Here is a 16181-nt window from a genome sequence, read left to right as displayed (position 1 = left end):
GGTCGCATGGGGCCATCTGAATGTATCGCGCTTGAACTTTTCTAGCCTGGGGGTCAAGGTACGCTTCCCCAAGAACATGATGTTTAACTTGAGACTGTTCTGAGGGATGGATTGAGGTTGGCTAGGCAAGAACAGCCTTTCAGCCAGAGACAATGTCGTGGAGAAATACATGTTTTCAGAACCTACAAAGACAGCTACCATCTTTGGTTCTTTACCTGTTTTAGGCCTCAGCGACTGTTGCCATTCCCAAAGAGCACCACCGCTTTGTTATTGGCAAAAATGGAGAGAAGCTGCAAGACCTAGAGCTGAAAACTGCAACCAAAATCCAGATCCCGCGCCCAGATGACGCCAGCAATCAGATCCGGATCACCGGCACCAAGGAAGGCATCGAGAAAGCTCGCCACGAGGTCCTGCTCATCTCTGCTGAGCAGGTGGGGCCAGCTGAGGGCTTGGTGTGTGTGTGTGTGCCGGCCTCAGCCCCACAGCCGTGCCCTCATGCTTGTGGCCTGTCCTTTCCAGGACAAACGTGCTGTCGAGAGGCTGGAGGTGGAGAAGGCATTCCACCCTTTCATCGCCGGGCCTTATAACCGACTGGTTGGCGAGATCATGCAGGAGACAGGGACGCGCATCAACATCCCCCCGCCCAGCGTCAACCGGACAGAAATCGTCTTCACTGGAGAGAAGGAGCAGTTGGCTCAGGCTGTGGCTCGCATCAAGAAGATTTATGAGGAGAAGGTAACGATGGGGAAGAGAGCATAGCTCACTCTGGCGGGCTGTGGGGTCTGAACCTCGTTCTTTGAGGTATGGAGGGGACTCGGGGGTCTTCACCTCTTGGAAGCTGCCATCTTTATCTGGGCATGACTAAATTCTGAGGTGATTCTTAGGAGGAGAAACCCAGTCCTTCTTGATCAGAGGAGTTTCTGCACATGAGCTCTTCCCCTTCTTCACTTTGTGGGGCTCAGAGGTGCGGTCGAGGGCTCTGCATCCTGTTCCCTCCCCTTTTGGTCCTCATGGGCCCTTCCCTCTAATGCCCTTATCGTGCTCTTACTTAGAAAAAGAAGACCACCACCATCGCTGTGGAGGTGAAGAAATCCCAGCACAAGTATGTCATCGGGCCCAAAGGCAATTCGTTACAGGAGATCCTGGAAAGAACAGGAGTTTCGGTGGAGATCCCACCCTCAGATAGCATCTCGGAGACTGTGATACTGCGAGGCGAGCCTGAAAAGCTAGGGCAGGCCCTGACTGAAGTCTATGCCAAGGTAACTGCTCCAGGAGTGGGTCCCAGCTCTGCGTGAAGGGCCGGACTCCTTACTTGCCCTTCTGGGAGCGCTCACGCACCTCGGGGTCCTAGCGGGCGGCCCAGCTCTGGGGGACACACGCACACAACCGCGACCGCGCAGCCCTACCTTCTGCTTCCTCGTTTCCTAGGCCAACAGTTTTACAGTGTCCTCCGTCTCTGCTCCTTCCTGGCTTCACCGATTCATCATTGGCAAGAAAGGGCAGAACCTGGCCAAAATCACTCAGCAGATGCCCAAGGTGAGGAGGCATCGGGAATTAGTTGCTGAGTCCTTCTTGCTTTTGTCATCACGTTTCTGAGGTTTCTGTTCTGGGCGTGGCCTGGGCGTGACACGTTGTGTGTGTGTGTCACGGTTTCCACAGTGGGCTGAGGAAGATGAAGATGAATTCCTAAAACTACCTCTGCCGTTCTTTCAACCTTTTTAACCAGAGAGTGTGTGTGTTGTTGGGTTTCGTGACTACCCTAGCACTCGTCCCCATTGTCTGTTAGGGCAGGGTAACTTCCTGCTAGTTACGGGTGCGCAGCTCGTGTGAAGCTTGGAGTTACGGCCTCTTGATGCTTTCCACCTCCGTCCTTGATGCCCTCCCAGTTTTCCAGCAACCACTGCAGCTCCCAGTGAACATGTGTGGGATGGCTGGCCAGAGGACACGTCCGCTGGACTGTCCTCCTACTCACACTTGGTTTCCAAGTGACTTCTTAGTCCTTCTGCTTTCCTGGGCTCCGAGCCCTGGTGCTCGCACATGCAGTGGCTTCATGGGGCCACTCTCCCTACCACCCTTGTCCCATGTCACTGTCTTGCCTGGTGTGTTATAAATGAGGACAGGGCTGGCCTTGCCCATGGACCACCTTTGGGCAGCTAGCTGTACGCAGATTAAAATTCCATCCCTGATCCTTGTCTCATTTGTTTTGCAAGCAAAGAAGAGTGGCCCCAGGGGGCGCCTGAGTGGTTCATGAACCACTTGTTGATTGCCGGTCAGACCTTTGATTTCAGCTCAGGTCTCAGGGTCATGGGATCGAGCCCCGCTTCAGACTGTACCCAGGGTGGGGTCTTCTCCCTCCCCCTCTGCCCATCCCCCTAATGGGGTGCATGTGCTTGCACACTCTTTCTCTCTCTTTCTTAAAAAAAAAAAAAAAAGGCCCCATAATAGTGGAAGTGGTACAGGGAATGGGGATGACAGTTGGTGTTGATGCGGTTTTATTCTGTGGCACATCATGGAGGATTTCACAGTTCCCATAGCTAGTGAACAGAAGAAGATTAGACCGTAATATTTAGTACCCGAATAACAGGTGTCCCCCCCCCCCAGCTGCCCTCTTCAGCTTTCTGCGGGTCTGTGGACATGCATTTGTATGAAGCAGGGGGGATTGGCCGCTGCCTCAGCAAAGCACGCATGGTTCTTGGAGGGCACTGCCCCGTGCCATGCTGTCTTGACTGTCTCTTCCCTTATTTTGGTGTGGTAGGTTCACATTGAGTTCACAGAGGGTGAGGACAAGATCACCCTGGAAGGTCCCACAGAGGATGTAAACGTGGCTCAGGAACAGATCGAAGCCATGGTCAAAGACTTGGTAAGGTGCCCCTTTGCACGTCCTGGGTGCTGGTGCAGTAGGGACATATCCAGGTTGTCATTGCTTGGCCTGGGGACGAACCCCCCCCCCCCCCCCCCCCCCAGGAATGAATCATGAGTTGTGAAACCGTTCAAGTGGGCAAAGTCGGAAGAGTCATAGGTATAGGAGGTTTTGTTTTAGAGAAGGATCTTCCAATGGGGCCAGAATGATTGTCTTGGAACAGAGACTGCCAGTTAAGTGACAAAAGGGGCAACAGCTGCCAGGTTGCAGGCTTTGGTGTGGCCTCAAGAGCTTGTCTGTGGACACATTGTGTTCTCTCCTTGCAGATCAACCGGATGGACTATGTAGAGATCAACGTGGACCACAAGTTCCACAGACACCTCATCGGGAAGAGCGGGGCCAACAGTGAGTGAGGGTGACCGTGGTGGGAGAAAGGCTCATGGTTTCTGACTGGGTGTCCTCATCTGCCCCTCGGGCTCTGTTTGGTCTGGAGGCAACCTTGACCGGCCTGGTCAGAGGCCACAGTGAAGGCGCCCCTGAGCCTGGTGGGGCGACATCCCTAGTTTTGCTGTCCTTCTGGAATCACGCCCCCCTGGCGGGGCTCCCCCAGGAGGAGGAAAGGTCCAGGCTCACGGGCGTGTCTCTCGGTGCACAGGAGGGTTCCTTGGGGGCACTTGGGAACACTGCGTCCCCGGTGAGCCCTGTCAGACCAGGAGTGTGAGAGTGGTTTGCTGGAAGCGTGCTGAGTGAGTGCTCTGCCCAGGTTGAGAGCATTATCTGAGACACACCCAGGGCCCTGCTTGCCTGTGAGGCCAGCCTGCACGCCACGGTGCACTCCCTGTCCGCTGTCTCAGCTGCAGCGGGAGGTAGGTGAGAGGATAGCACACCTCCCAGCCTGCATCCGTCCGGGGGGCAGGGAACCCAGCTGTCTACACAGAATGCCCTGTGACTGGGCCCTCTTTGGTTTTTGCCTAACTTAGTCCTGTGATTGTTCGTAGTAAGTGTAAGCTTGTCAGCTCTGCTGTATTTGGTGTCAGTCTTGAGTTCCTGGCTGCTTTACCCTATGGTAGTGAGAGTCCACAGAAGCTGCTGGCGGTGCTTCCTTGCACGCACTGTAGCTTGCTTTTGTTTTTGTCTTAATTAACTGGACGGTGTCTTCCTAAAAGACCATAAGGAAGTGTGGTTCTGAAGTTCATTTCTGGTGTCTGCTCCCTAGGAGTGTGGGGGTTTAGAATAGATCTGTTTTCTGGTTCCACCCCCCTTTCCTTCATGATCTGAAGTCTCCTGCTCGCTTCTGACTCCTTGGCTTTGGCTGTCTCTGCATGTGCTCATGACTCTCCTCGGCGACCCCGGCAGATCTTGGGCAGAGTGCTTCCCTTATTTCCTGGGATGAGGCCTCTCCAGGGAGTGGGGAATGGTTCTCTAACCACAGACCCTGGGCTCTGTCCAAAAGTGGCAGAAAAGGGGTTTCTCATTCCTCTTGTTTTGCAAAGACGGTGAAGTACTTGATTTGGATCTGGGCTGATAGTGGACTTTCTCTAGGCAGCAGTATGGTCTCCGTGGAGTTAAGTAAATGTAAAGTTAATGTAAAGCCTTGTGATTTTCACTGGTTTTACTTTTGGTTTTTGAGAGTAGTTTTGTGACTTGGGAATAGTGGTTCGGTTCCCAAACTTGTTGCCACATTAGAAACACCTGGGATCTTTATCAGTGGAACAGAATAGAGAACCCAGAAATAGGCCCTCAACTCTATTGTCAACTCGACAGGAAAGAACATCTAGTGGAAAAAAAACGGTCTCTTCAACAAATGGTGTTGGGAGAATTCAGTCACATGCAGAAGAATGACACTTTCTGACGCATACACAACAGGAAACCATCAAAATCCTAGAGGAAAACATAGGCAGGCACCTCTCTGACCTCAGCCACAGCAACTTCTTGCTAGACACATCTCCAAAGACAAGGGAAACAAAGGCAAAAATGAACTATTGGGACTTCATTAAGGCAAAAAGCTTCTGCAGCAACGGAAACTGTGGACAAAACCCAGAGGCAGCCTGCGGAACAGGAGAAGATATTTGCAAATGACACATCTTTGATAAAGGGCTGGTATCCAAGATCTTCACAGAACTGACCAAACTCAACACCCAAAAACCAAACAATCCAGTCAAGAAATGGGCAGAAGACATGAACAGACATTTCTCCAAAGCAGACCTGCACATGGCCAACAGACACACGAAACAATGCTCCACATCACTGGGCATCAGGGAAATACACATCAGAACCACCGTGAAATACCACCTCACACGAGTGAGAATGGCTAAAACTAAGACGGGAAACAAGTGTTAGGGAGGCTGCAGAGAAAGGGGATCCTCCTTATACTGTGGGTGGGAACGCAAGCTGGTGCAACCATTCTGGAGAACAGTGTGCAGAAGTTCCTCAAAGAGTTGAAAATAGAGCTACGCTATGACCCAATTGCACTGCTGGGGATTTACCCCAAAGATACAGATGCAGTGAAACGCCAGGACACCTGCACCCCCATGTTCATAGCAGCAATGTCCAGAATAGCCACACAGTGGAAGGAGCCACGATGTCCCTCAGCAGTTGAAGGGATAAAGGAGATGTGGTTTATATATGATGGAATATCACTGAGCCATTAGAAAGGATGAATACCCACCATTTGGTTCAACGTGGATGGAACTGCTGGAGGGCATCATGCTGAGTGACATACGTCAGAGAAAGTTACATGATCTCACTCCTATTTGGAATTTAGGAAGCCAAACAGGAGCATAGAGGAAGGGAGGAAAAATAAAGACGAAATCAGAGACAGGCAAACCATGGGAGACCCTTACATAGGAAACATACTGACGGTCACTGGAGGGAGGGGGTGGGGGGACACGGTCACTGGGGGATGGGCATTAGGAGGGCATGTGATGGGATGAGCACTTGGGTGTCATATAAGACCGATGAATCACTGACCTCTAGCTCTGAAATTAATGTACTGTATGTTAATTAATTGAATTCAAATTTTAAAAAGCTTTCTAATACTTTCTCTACTGATGAAAAAGGTAGTATCAGTGAATAATTCTTTGAAATGTGTCAACTACACGTTGTGTTATTTCCCAGGTGATCAGTACATGAGTAAAAGTTCCAAAGTAAAAAAAAAAAGAAAGAAATACCTGTGATCTTTTAAGTATTTTAAAGCCCCCACCATACCCCAGACTAGCTAAGCCCCCCACACTGAGGGGTCCTCACCATCCGCCGCAGGATAATGTCAGGGTGACACTGGTGTGGTTGATCCAGGTGGAGACCATAAGCAGCTCATTTGAGAGAATCAAAAGTCTTGCTGTGGAGGCCTAATCACCCTCTGCTTGTGGGGTGACTGGTAGGGTTGTTTGGGGTTCGGCCCTGTTCTGCTAGGTTGTTAGTCAGTGGTGGAACACAGTAGAAACTGAGTCCAAAATGTGTTTCTTTTTATATTCTTCAGTAAACAGAATCAAAGACCAGTACAAGGTGTCGGTGCGCATCCCTCCTGACAGTGAGAAGAGCAACCTGATTCGCATCGAGGGGGACCCACAGGGTGTGCAGCAGGCCAAGCGAGAGCTGCTGGAGCTCGCCTCTCGAATGGTAAGACGTGTGGCCGGGTCCTGCCGGGAAGGAGCGTGCGTACCTCTCTCTGTTGGGTGCATCTGTGGAGTAGCATTATTTTCACCCCCGGTTCTCAAGAATGGGTCTCACTCGGGAGCGTCTCTAACTCGCTGGGGCCCAGGTGCTATACGGAGGGAGGGTGGGGGGTGTTCAGCCTTGGCCCAACCCGAGTCTGTGATGCTTGAAATGCCAATTCTTAAAAGTACCCAGGAGACTCCCATGTGCAGCTAAGGTTAAAAATCCCGGCTGTGTGGTTGTCTGCAGCTCTGGGGGTGGAGATGGGTGGGCCTTGCCCCCGCTGCCAGACTGAAGCACTCCACTCCCCTGGGCTAAGCTGCCCACACTGCTGTGCCTTTCGTGATTGTGTGACTCAGGCGCAGATCACGAGCAGTGACTCTCTACTTGGGCTGCATGTAAGGGTCTCAGGGGCGCCTTTCAGAATCCAGAGGAGTTACATGCTGCCCGAGTGACTGTAGCTTAGTGTAGACTTGTGCAGAGTATCAGGAAAGCCTCGGGCAGGGCAGGGCAAAGCACGTGCTTCTTGGGGCAAGGAGCGAGGCCCTTGTGTCTGCTGCCACCTTTTCACCACCTGGCACAGGTGCCCAAGCCTGGAGCCGCTCCTCAAGGCCCCCTTCTTGTTTGTTTGTTTTTTAATTTTATTTATTTCTCCATGAGAGGCCGAGAGAGACACACACACAGGCAGAGGGAGAAGCAGGCTCCCTGCAGGGAACCCAATGTGGGACTCGATCCAGGCATTCCAGGATCACACCCTGAGCCGAAGCCCAACCGCTGAGCCACCCAGGCGTCCCAAGGCCCCCTTTTGACCGTAGGCTTTTCCCTGTGCTCCGCTGCAGGCCAGCGCAGGTGGCCGGCCTCCATTGTCTGGCCAGAGCCCCTTGGTCTGGAGTGTCCTGCACCTATGTTGAATTACTGAGCCCTTATTGCTCTGTCAGCCTGGTGCCAGTCTTTTTTTTTTTCTTTGCCTGGTGCCAGTCTAATCCAGGATCTCCTGAATCCTTTCACATGGTTGGCTTGTAGTGTTTTTTTCCTTTATGCCAGGTCTGTTTATTCCTTTGTAGGTCTTGTGACATTTTAGTGAGACCTGGAGGAGGGTGAGAACCATGCAAGTTTAGTGCCCGGTGTTCAATTAGTCTTTCTTAAGTATCCATACAGAGCAGTGGTCTGAACCACGCTGTGTGGAGCAAGGATCACTGCCTGTTCTGTGAGTGTTAGGTCTCAAGGTCTCTTGTTCTTGTCAACACAGAAGCACTAGGTGAGCTGCTGGGGTGATGAAGGCTACTTGCTGTAGCACTTTCAGTTGAAGAGTCGGTCCTATGCTTGTTGAATTGCACCTCATTCAGGAGAATAACGCCCAGCCTGTGTTGTTGGGGAAACAGGTGTCCTCTAGTGGGTGCTCTCCACTAGCCGGTGACTCCTGGGAACGCTTCAGAGCAGTGCTGTGCTGCCCGGGCTCCCCGGGCTCCTGGGAGCCCCTCGCTCTAATGTCATATACTTGAATTTTGTTTTTAGGAAAACGAGCGCACCAAGGACCTGATCATTGAGCAGAGATTCCATCGCACAATCATTGGGCAGAAGGGTGAACGGATCCGTGAAATTCGTGACAAATTCCCAGAGGTAAAGATCTCCCGGTGGAATTCTTCAGGCCCTCTAGAGGGGATTAATTGGCACTTGGAGAGATTCAGGATTTTGGAATCTAGTCGTTACCAGTAACCGAAGTTGAATTTGTGATGGTTTTTTGCAGGTTATCATCAACTTTCCAGACCCAGCACAAAAAAGTGATATTGTTCAACTCAGAGGGCCCAAGAATGAGGTGGAAAAATGCACAAAATACATGCAGAAGATGGTGGCAGATCTGGTAGGGGGATGTTTTCCATCCTCTGTTGTGATGGCGTTACCGGTGGCAGAGAGGCATGGGGCTCGTGTCCCATCAGAACCCCTGCTGCAGGGAGCACCCTGGGGCACTGCAGTGGTCTGCCGTCGACGTAGTGGTGCCATCCCTCTTTACCCCAGGTGTTTAGACTGGCAGAAACTGTTAGGACTTGAGTGTGCCGTGGAATTAAAGCGGGGTGCCAGGTTCCTTGTTTCCTCGAGGGCTCTTCAGCCATCTGGATAAATTGTCCCATCCTGTCAGGAGGGGGATTTGCATAGGCAGTGTGGAGAGCCATTCGTTGATTTGTTACCTTCTTAAGAAGCTGGGATGGGAACAAGCAGTTTGGAAAGTGCTGAGGGTGGTTATGGATGAGAAGGCTGCAGATGGGCTCATGCTTCTGTGGTTTCTCGTGGGGCTCGGGCCGAGCTCACAACTGCCCCAGAGCGGCGGGGTCTGTGTGCCACCTCGATGCGTGTAGTGGGCTCACTTGTCTCAGCATGGTGGCCAGGACTCCCTCCTACCCAGATGTCAGGTGGGCACTGGCACGTTCTAACCCACTGCTTCTGGGTTACGGAGCTTGCGTTGAGCCGGTGGCAAGTTCCATTGGGAGCCACTTTTTATAAAGGTGGCTTTGCGTCAGTCGACAGCAGCCCACCAGGTTAGCTAGTTGTCGGGTAAGCTGTCCTCCCGTGGGAAGGTCAGAGGTCCTAGTGGGAGACAAGCGTGTGTGTTGTAATAGCGAGTCCTGTCATACTCCCTTCCGGATGAAGGGACACTTTGCTGACCAGCATGATGGCTAATTGTGTCACCTCTTTTGTTTGTAAGGTGGAAAATAGCTATTCAATTTCTGTTCCGATCTTCAAACAATTTCACAAGAACATCATTGGGAAAGGAGGCGCAAACATTAAGAAGGTGACCCCTGAATCCTGGCTCCCCTCGCCCTGTGCCATTCTGGCTCAGCATCGCAGGAGGGGAGCCTTACTTTCCAGCCCTGGGCTCCCAAGTGTCTCAGCTGGGAAGCCGCTTCTCATGTTTCTCCGTCTCCTTGTAGATTCGGGAAGAAAGCAACACTAAGATTGACCTTCCAGCTGAGAACAGCAATTCAGAGACCATTATCATCACAGGCAAGCGGGCCAACTGTGAGGCCGCCCGGAGCCGCATCCTGTCCATCCAAAAAGACCTGGTAATGGGGTGTTGGGTGACCGGGCACGCACCGGGCTCCCCAGCCCCCGAGGTTGATAGCCTGGGGTTTGGGCAAGCGGGGTGGGGGAGGCCAGCTCTCCCCACGGCAGTGCCAGGCCCGTGGCGGTGCTCACTACCAGGCCTGACCAGTAGCACTGCACGTGGGTGCTTGGAAGTCATCTGCTCCGCGAGGCAGAACAGTAAATTTCTTTTCAATTTTTGAAAAATTAATGTGCAAGGAACTGCTTGTTTACTAACGTGTACAGCTGGACGAGTTTTGACAGATGTTGTACCTCCATGGGCTCTCCGTAGTCCAGCTAGTGAGCACATCCCCCACCCGGAGATGGCCTCCTGCCCCTTCGGTACCTCCCTCTGTCCTGCCCGCCCCTGGCCCCCCTCTGCCTGTCCAGTCCTTCGTCTGCTTTCTGCCACGGGGGATTAGGTCCAGCTGCCTACATCGTTGTACAGAAGAAATCGTGGTGTTTGCTCTCAGAGCTCTAGGTGCTTTCACCTGGAGAAGTGTTGGGATGCGTCTGTGTTGTCTTGTGTGTCTGTACTGTTTTGTTTCGTCGCTGGGTGATAGGTCCCTATGTGAACATATCACGTTGCTTTTCGCCTAAGACTTACAGGTTTTCTTTCAAGAGATTTTTACTTACGATGTCAAGGTTTTTAGCATAGAATTTTTCATAATACTCCCCAGATTGTGCTTTCACTGTGGTGAGGTCTTTCATGTTCCTGATATAGATAACTTACGTCATTATAAAATTACCTTTTTCTACTTCTGGTAGTGGTCTTTGTTCTGAGATACACTTCTTTTCATTAAAGTAGGTTTCTTTTAGGCATCTTGCTTTTTTTATTCAATCTGATAATTTCTGCTTTTTAAAGACCTTATTTATTAGCGGGAGGAGGAGCAGTGAGAAAGGGACAAGCCGACTCTGCTGAACACAATGCCCTACGCAGGGCTTGATCTCATGACCCTAAGATCATGACCTGAGCCAAAATCAACACTGAGACCTTAACCTACTGAGCTACCCAGGCACCCCAGTCTCTGCCTTTTAAATAGAGGCGTTTGCATTTAATTACATTAGTAATTCTTCGTATCATGTGTTATGCGGTACATGTTTCGCTACATATATGTAGTAAGTGTGGTTAGATGTCAGTTTTTAGCTTTTAGAACTGTGGAAAATGTAACAAAATTTACCACCTTAGTGTACACCGAGGGGCATCAAATGCGTTCACTGTTGTGTGACTGTCACCGTCATCTCCAGCACGTTCTCATCTCCTCAAACAGAAAACGTACATGTAAACACCTCCCCGACCCACTGGTCACCTTGACGTGGTAGTTTTATGGAGCTGGGTTTTGGTGCACCGTCTTGCATTTGTTTTCTATTTGTTCCATCTACTTTGCTCTCTTTTTCTGCCTGCTTTAGGATTTAAAACGATAATCTTATTCCTTTTATCTCCTTTTGTGGCTTATTGGATGTGGCTTTTATTGTAGTGATCGTATTAGGGTTTCTAGTGTCTATCCTCCCCCTAGACCCTGTCTCCAAGTGACTGTGCTGGTTGCAGGGCAGCCTGAGAGGCTGCAAGACCTGTGCCCTCAGCCCCGCACGTCCCCTTCATCACCCAAGTCTCTCTGTCTGCATCCCCAGCCTCCAGGCCCCACAGCGTGTCGCTGCTTCACACTGGCTGCTTGCACTCAGTATAAAGTAGTAAGTGGGGTCATGCAGTCACAGTGTGTTTAGCTTTGTAACGAAGTGCTAGACCGTCTTCCAGTGAGACTGTGCCTTTGAGATACTTTGCTCCTTTTCGGGCTCGCTCTTAAGACACGTGAGGTGTGGGGGTCACAGCAGTGCCTGGTTTTGAGCATCCCTGCCCACCCCCAAGCTGAGGCCCTCCTGCTCCCAATGGCTCAGTGTTGATGGTGCTGTGCCCTGCGGTCCCTTCTCACGTGACGCCGGGCTCTTCCCATCCCACGCACAGGTCAGCCTGGGAGCAGTCTTCCACTCCCGGGGCTTCTGCCAGCCTGGTCTCGCCAGGCCGTCGGGTCCCCTTGCTTGCTTCCTGTCCCCGGTGTCAACACCCCTGGTTCTTGTGGAGGGTAAATTTGCTCCCTGTTGTTTCACCTTAATGGAGGCAGGGTTTTAATAGGAGAGGCTCACGATCCGTGGGCATCTGGGTGGTGTCTCCTTGGGCACTGAGAGGACTAAAAAAGTGAAGCTGCTCCCTGGTGGGACCTGGAGACTTTCCTTGTATGTGGTGTGAACCGCTTGTGCCCCCAGCTCACGTCCACCCACACACGTGCCCACAAGGGCTCCAGGCCCCTCTGCATGGGCGTGCCATCCCGTGTCCCACACCTCACAGACTGTGTCCTTTCAGGCCAACATAGCTGAGCTGGAGGTCTCGATTCCTGCCAAGCTGCATAACTCCCTCATCGGCACGAAGGGCCGCTTGATCCGCTCCATCATGGAGGAGTGCGGCGGGGTGCACATTCACTTCCCTGTGGAGGGCTCGGGAAGTGACACAGTTGTCATCAGGGGCCCCGCCTCGGACGTGGAGAAGGCCAAGAAGCAGCTCCTGCACCTGGCCGAGGAAAAGGTGAGCCTCACGCCTGGGGGCGGTGACGCTGTGTCTGTCCCTTGTTAGAAATCCTTGCCTTGTCTTGGTGGCAGGTCAGGAAATTGCTTCAGATACCTTTGTGTGTCTTTGATTTTGCTGCTGCAGAACAGAGGGCCTTGGCAGGTCGAATGCCTACCTAATGTGATAGGGAAAACTGGTTTGGCTTACGGGGTTTTGTTTTGTTAACGTATATGAGAGCGAGTGAGAGCTCACAAGCAAGGGGAGAGGGAGGGGCAGGCTCAGTCTCTCCCCCACCCCCCCCCCCCCCCGAGCAGGGAGTCCAATGTGGGACTCGATCCCAGGCCCCAGAGATAATGGCCTGAGCTGAAGACAGACGCTTAAACAACTGAGCCACCTAGGCGCCCTTGTTTTTTTTTTAAAGTATGGTTTATAGACGCTAAAACCTCCCTTTCCTTGGCATATACACCTGACGTTGGTAAGCATACACAAACTCACGTGACCATCCCTGCAGTGGCAGTGTTTTGGCCATCACCCCCTAAAATTCTGCATGGAATCACCTTTGCCTCCTTGTCAGGACCCACGTGTGGGTCTGTTTCTGGACTCTGCTGTGTCCCCGAAACGGCACAGGGAGGGGATGGCTGGCAGAGCCCTTCAGCTTCGTGCTCTGGCTCTTGTACATCTTTGCCTTTCTGTGCGGATTGGGAGCCAGCTTCACGGTTTCGGGGGCGGGGGTGGTGGTGGTCCTGCTTGATTTCGGCTGGGACTGTGTTGCATCTAAAGATCAGACTGGGGAGAGTCGACAGCTCAAGAATTCAAGGTTTTCCAGTCTGCGTTCTTCAAGTTTAAGTCTTTGATTTTTCATAGGGGTTTTGTAGTTTTCTAGCATGAGGGTCTCATTCATATTTTGTTTGATTTAAATCCTCAGTTTTGCATTCCATCGCTGTCCTGAATGGTACTTTGTCATTCACTTTAATTTCCGGTTTCTATAGCATGTAGAAACACGTTCGACTTTTTTATATCGGCCTTGTCTTACGCATCTGGGTTAAAGTTCAGTAACCCAGTCACTTTTCAGTTCCAGTAACTTTTTTTGGTAGATTCTTGTGAGTTTTCTGAGTAAAATATATCTTCTCTGATTAGACAGCTGATGTTTCTCTTGCTGACCCGTATGCCTGCAGGTGTGGCCTTACTGTGTTGCCTGGGCCTCTGGCACGGTGGAGTAGCAGCAGGGAGAGGGGACAGCCGTGCCTCGTTGGTGAACTTGGGGGAAAGTGCTCAGTCCCTCACTTGAGTGGGAAGTGAGCTGTGGGTCTCCGTCAGGTTGAGGAAGTTTCCTCTTCTGCCACAAGTTTGCTGAGAGCTCCTGTGGGAACGGGGGTGGGACTTTGTAGGAGCTTCTCTGTATCTGTCCACACGATAACCTGGTTTCCGTTTTTTTAAGCATATGTATTAGATTTTTTTTTAAGTGTTTTTTGTTTGTTTAACACTTAAGCAAACTTGTGTTTCTGGGATGACCCCACTTGGTTTAAGTGTGCTGTCCTTCATCATGTTGATGGGCTGGGCTGACCTAGCTCGTTAACTTTTTATTTATTTTTTAAATTTTCTTTAGATTTTTATTTATTCATGAGAGACACACAGAAGGATAGAGGCAGAGACACAGGCAGAGGGAGAAGCAGGCTCCATGCAGGGACCTCCAGGATCAGGCCCCTTGGGCTGAAGGCGGCGCTAAACCGCTGAGCCACCCGGGCTGCCCCGTTCATTAACTTTTTAACACGCTGCTGTTTGCCAGTGTCTGTGTCTGAAGATGAGTCGATTTTCTCGAGGGTGTTTGGAAAAGCGGCATTTGAAAGATAACAAAATTCATTTGTTTATTACTGTTGAGCATGCTGCAGACACTCTTTTCTTTTCCTTTGTGTTTCCTCATGCTCGTGGGCCAGGTTGCAGGACACAAGGAAGGAGAGGAAAGGGTGTCGTGTGGGTCTGAGTCCGCCTGGAGGCGCATGTGCTCTTCCTGCTGAATCTGCCGGAGGAGCTGGCATCCTCAAAGGGTGTCCTGTCAGGGCCTTTGCTGAGCCTTGGCCTTTTGGTGTCAGATGAGGGCCTTGGCTGCCTTGCGTCTCTGCACGGCTGGCCTTGGGCTACGCTGCAGCACGAGCAGTGGAAGGGCTGGACTCGGGGAGGAGCCGGAGTGCCGTGGGCTTAGCCACTGTGCAGATGCGTCCCCTCTCCCCAGCACCCCGAGGCTGCACTCGCCGGTCCTCCCTGTGGACGGGAGTGGCCTGTGAGGGCTGGACCGCTGCGGGTGGTGGCCGGCCTGGGCTCTGCGTGCACAAGCTCTGAGCCATCTCGGTGTCTCTGGACGGCAGAGGGGGCTTTACTTCCCGTCTGGGTTTCGGTGAGGCCGTTGTTGTCTGGGCCTCCGTATTCACCTGCTCAGTGTACCAGGCAGGTAGCATCAGGCCGGTGTACCCGGGGTTGGTCTCCACAGCAAACCAAGAGCTTCACCGTTGACATCCGCGCGAAGCCAGAATACCACAAGTTCCTCATTGGCAAAGGGGGCGGCAAGATCCGCAAGGTACGTGACAACACTGGAGCCCGCATCATATTCCCGACGGCCGAGGACAAGGACCAGGACCTCATCACCATCATAGGGAAGGAGGACGCTGTCAGGGAGGCCCAGAAGGAGCTGGAGGCCCTCATTCAGAACCTGGTAAGGCCCGTGGAGCCGTGCTGTGACGGTCCTCAGGCAGGGTCGGCGGGTCCCTTACTCTCCCTGCCCTCGATGCCATAGGACAACGTGGTGGAAGACTGCATGCTAGTGGACCCCAAGCACCACCGCCATTTCGTCATCCGGAGAGGCCAGGTCTTGCGGGAGATCGCCGAAGAGTATGGTGGGGTGATGGTGAGCTTCCCGCGCTCTGGCACACAGAGCGATAAAGTCACCCTCAAGGGTGCCAAGGACTGTGTGGAGGCGGCCAAGAAGCGCATCCAGGAGATCATCGAGGACCTGGTAGGTGTCTGGGAGGGTGGCGGGGCTCTCGGCCTCAACACCCAGGGGCAAACAGAGGGAGTGGCTGGGGCTCTTCGGTTCTCAGCCTCTGGCCTCCGTCTACTGCCCCTGAACAGCAGCTTTTTAAAACACATGATGGAATCCAATCTGCACGAGGAACCAGTCTCTCCCTGCAAGGGAAGAAGGGAGATGGAGGGGGCGGGCCTGTCAGTGAACCCACCTGTTTGGGGTTTTCTACATCAGCCCTGAGGGAGCTTCCCTCTCCTGGCGCCCCCTTGCTGTGGCCTTAGACGTACTTTCCCGACCGTCAGGCCCAGCGCCTCCTCGTGGAGTCACAGCCACAGCAGTCAGGTCACCGGCCCACGTAGCCACCCTTGAGGGGCGGCACCCAACGGTGATGTGTGCCGGGGGGCTCTGTGTCCAGAGACAGGAAAGGGCTGTACTCGCACTCTGGGTGGCGGCCAGCCTTGCTGCCATTTGCCGACAGTTCTCAGTACTTCCTTAGTCTCTGAACGACATGGCACCAAGAGGCCTCCCCGTTGGGTCCTGCCCCGCGCCCCTCCTCGGTCCACCCTGTCGTTCTGGAGCACTGGAGGTGTCTGTAGAGGACTGAGTGGGTGCAGATGTGACTGGCCCTCAGCCATTAACCTTTGCCTTTATTTTTTCCTTTCTTGCTGTGCCCACCCCACCCCACCCCACCCCCAGGAAGCCCAGGTGACCATAGAATGTGCCATACCCCAGAAGTTTCATCGCTCTGTCATGGGCCCCAAAGGTTCCAGAATCCAGCAGATTACTCGGGACTATAATGTTCAGATTAAGTTCCCAGACAGAGAGGAGAACCCAGGTGGGTCCCAGCGGTGAGCTCTGTGCTGAGTGGGGAAGCAGGTGTGTGCCTGAGCCCCGCCTGGGGCTGCGTCCTGCCCTGTGCTGCAGTGCGGTGAGCTGCGCAGGACTTGTTCCACAGGTTCTCTAAGGGGTGGGCTCTATCAGCTCCTGCAGGGCGATGGGTGCCCTTCCGGTGT

At 52.6% G+C, this 16181-nt stretch overlaps 1 protein-coding gene across 5 annotated transcripts in view; it reads left to right on the top strand.

The window, feature by feature from the left end:
• The window catches only part of HDLBP (high density lipoprotein binding protein), a 68655-nt gene that overhangs the window by 45471 nt on the left and 7003 nt on the right, over positions 1 to 16181 (top strand). For all 5 annotated transcript variants that reach the window (XM_077869573.1, XM_077869574.1, XM_077869577.1 and 2 more), the window contains 15 exons: positions 225 to 431; positions 520 to 735; positions 1053 to 1259; positions 1429 to 1536; positions 2756 to 2860; positions 3187 to 3265; positions 6339 to 6478; positions 8030 to 8134; positions 8262 to 8375; positions 9216 to 9302; positions 9442 to 9573; positions 11952 to 12170; positions 14638 to 14859; positions 14941 to 15159; positions 15865 to 16003. In XM_077869573.1, the coding sequence (XP_077725699.1) occupies positions 225 to 431; positions 520 to 735; positions 1053 to 1259; positions 1429 to 1536; positions 2756 to 2860; positions 3187 to 3265; positions 6339 to 6478; positions 8030 to 8134; positions 8262 to 8375; positions 9216 to 9302; positions 9442 to 9573; positions 11952 to 12170; positions 14638 to 14859; positions 14941 to 15159; positions 15865 to 16003 (2299 nt within the window). The remainder of the gene's footprint in view (positions 1 to 224; positions 432 to 519; positions 736 to 1052; positions 1260 to 1428; positions 1537 to 2755; positions 2861 to 3186; positions 3266 to 6338; positions 6479 to 8029; positions 8135 to 8261; positions 8376 to 9215; positions 9303 to 9441; positions 9574 to 11951; positions 12171 to 14637; positions 14860 to 14940; positions 15160 to 15864; positions 16004 to 16181) is intronic.

The sequence above is a fragment of the Canis aureus genome, chromosome 24 (genome assembly GCF_053574225.1).
Source record: "Canis aureus isolate CA01 chromosome 24, VMU_Caureus_v.1.0, whole genome shotgun sequence".
Lineage (NCBI taxonomy): Eukaryota > Metazoa > Chordata > Mammalia > Carnivora > Canidae > Canis > Canis aureus.
The sequence above is the reverse complement of the archived record's forward strand: the minus strand, read 5'-3'. Positions and strand labels throughout refer to the sequence as shown.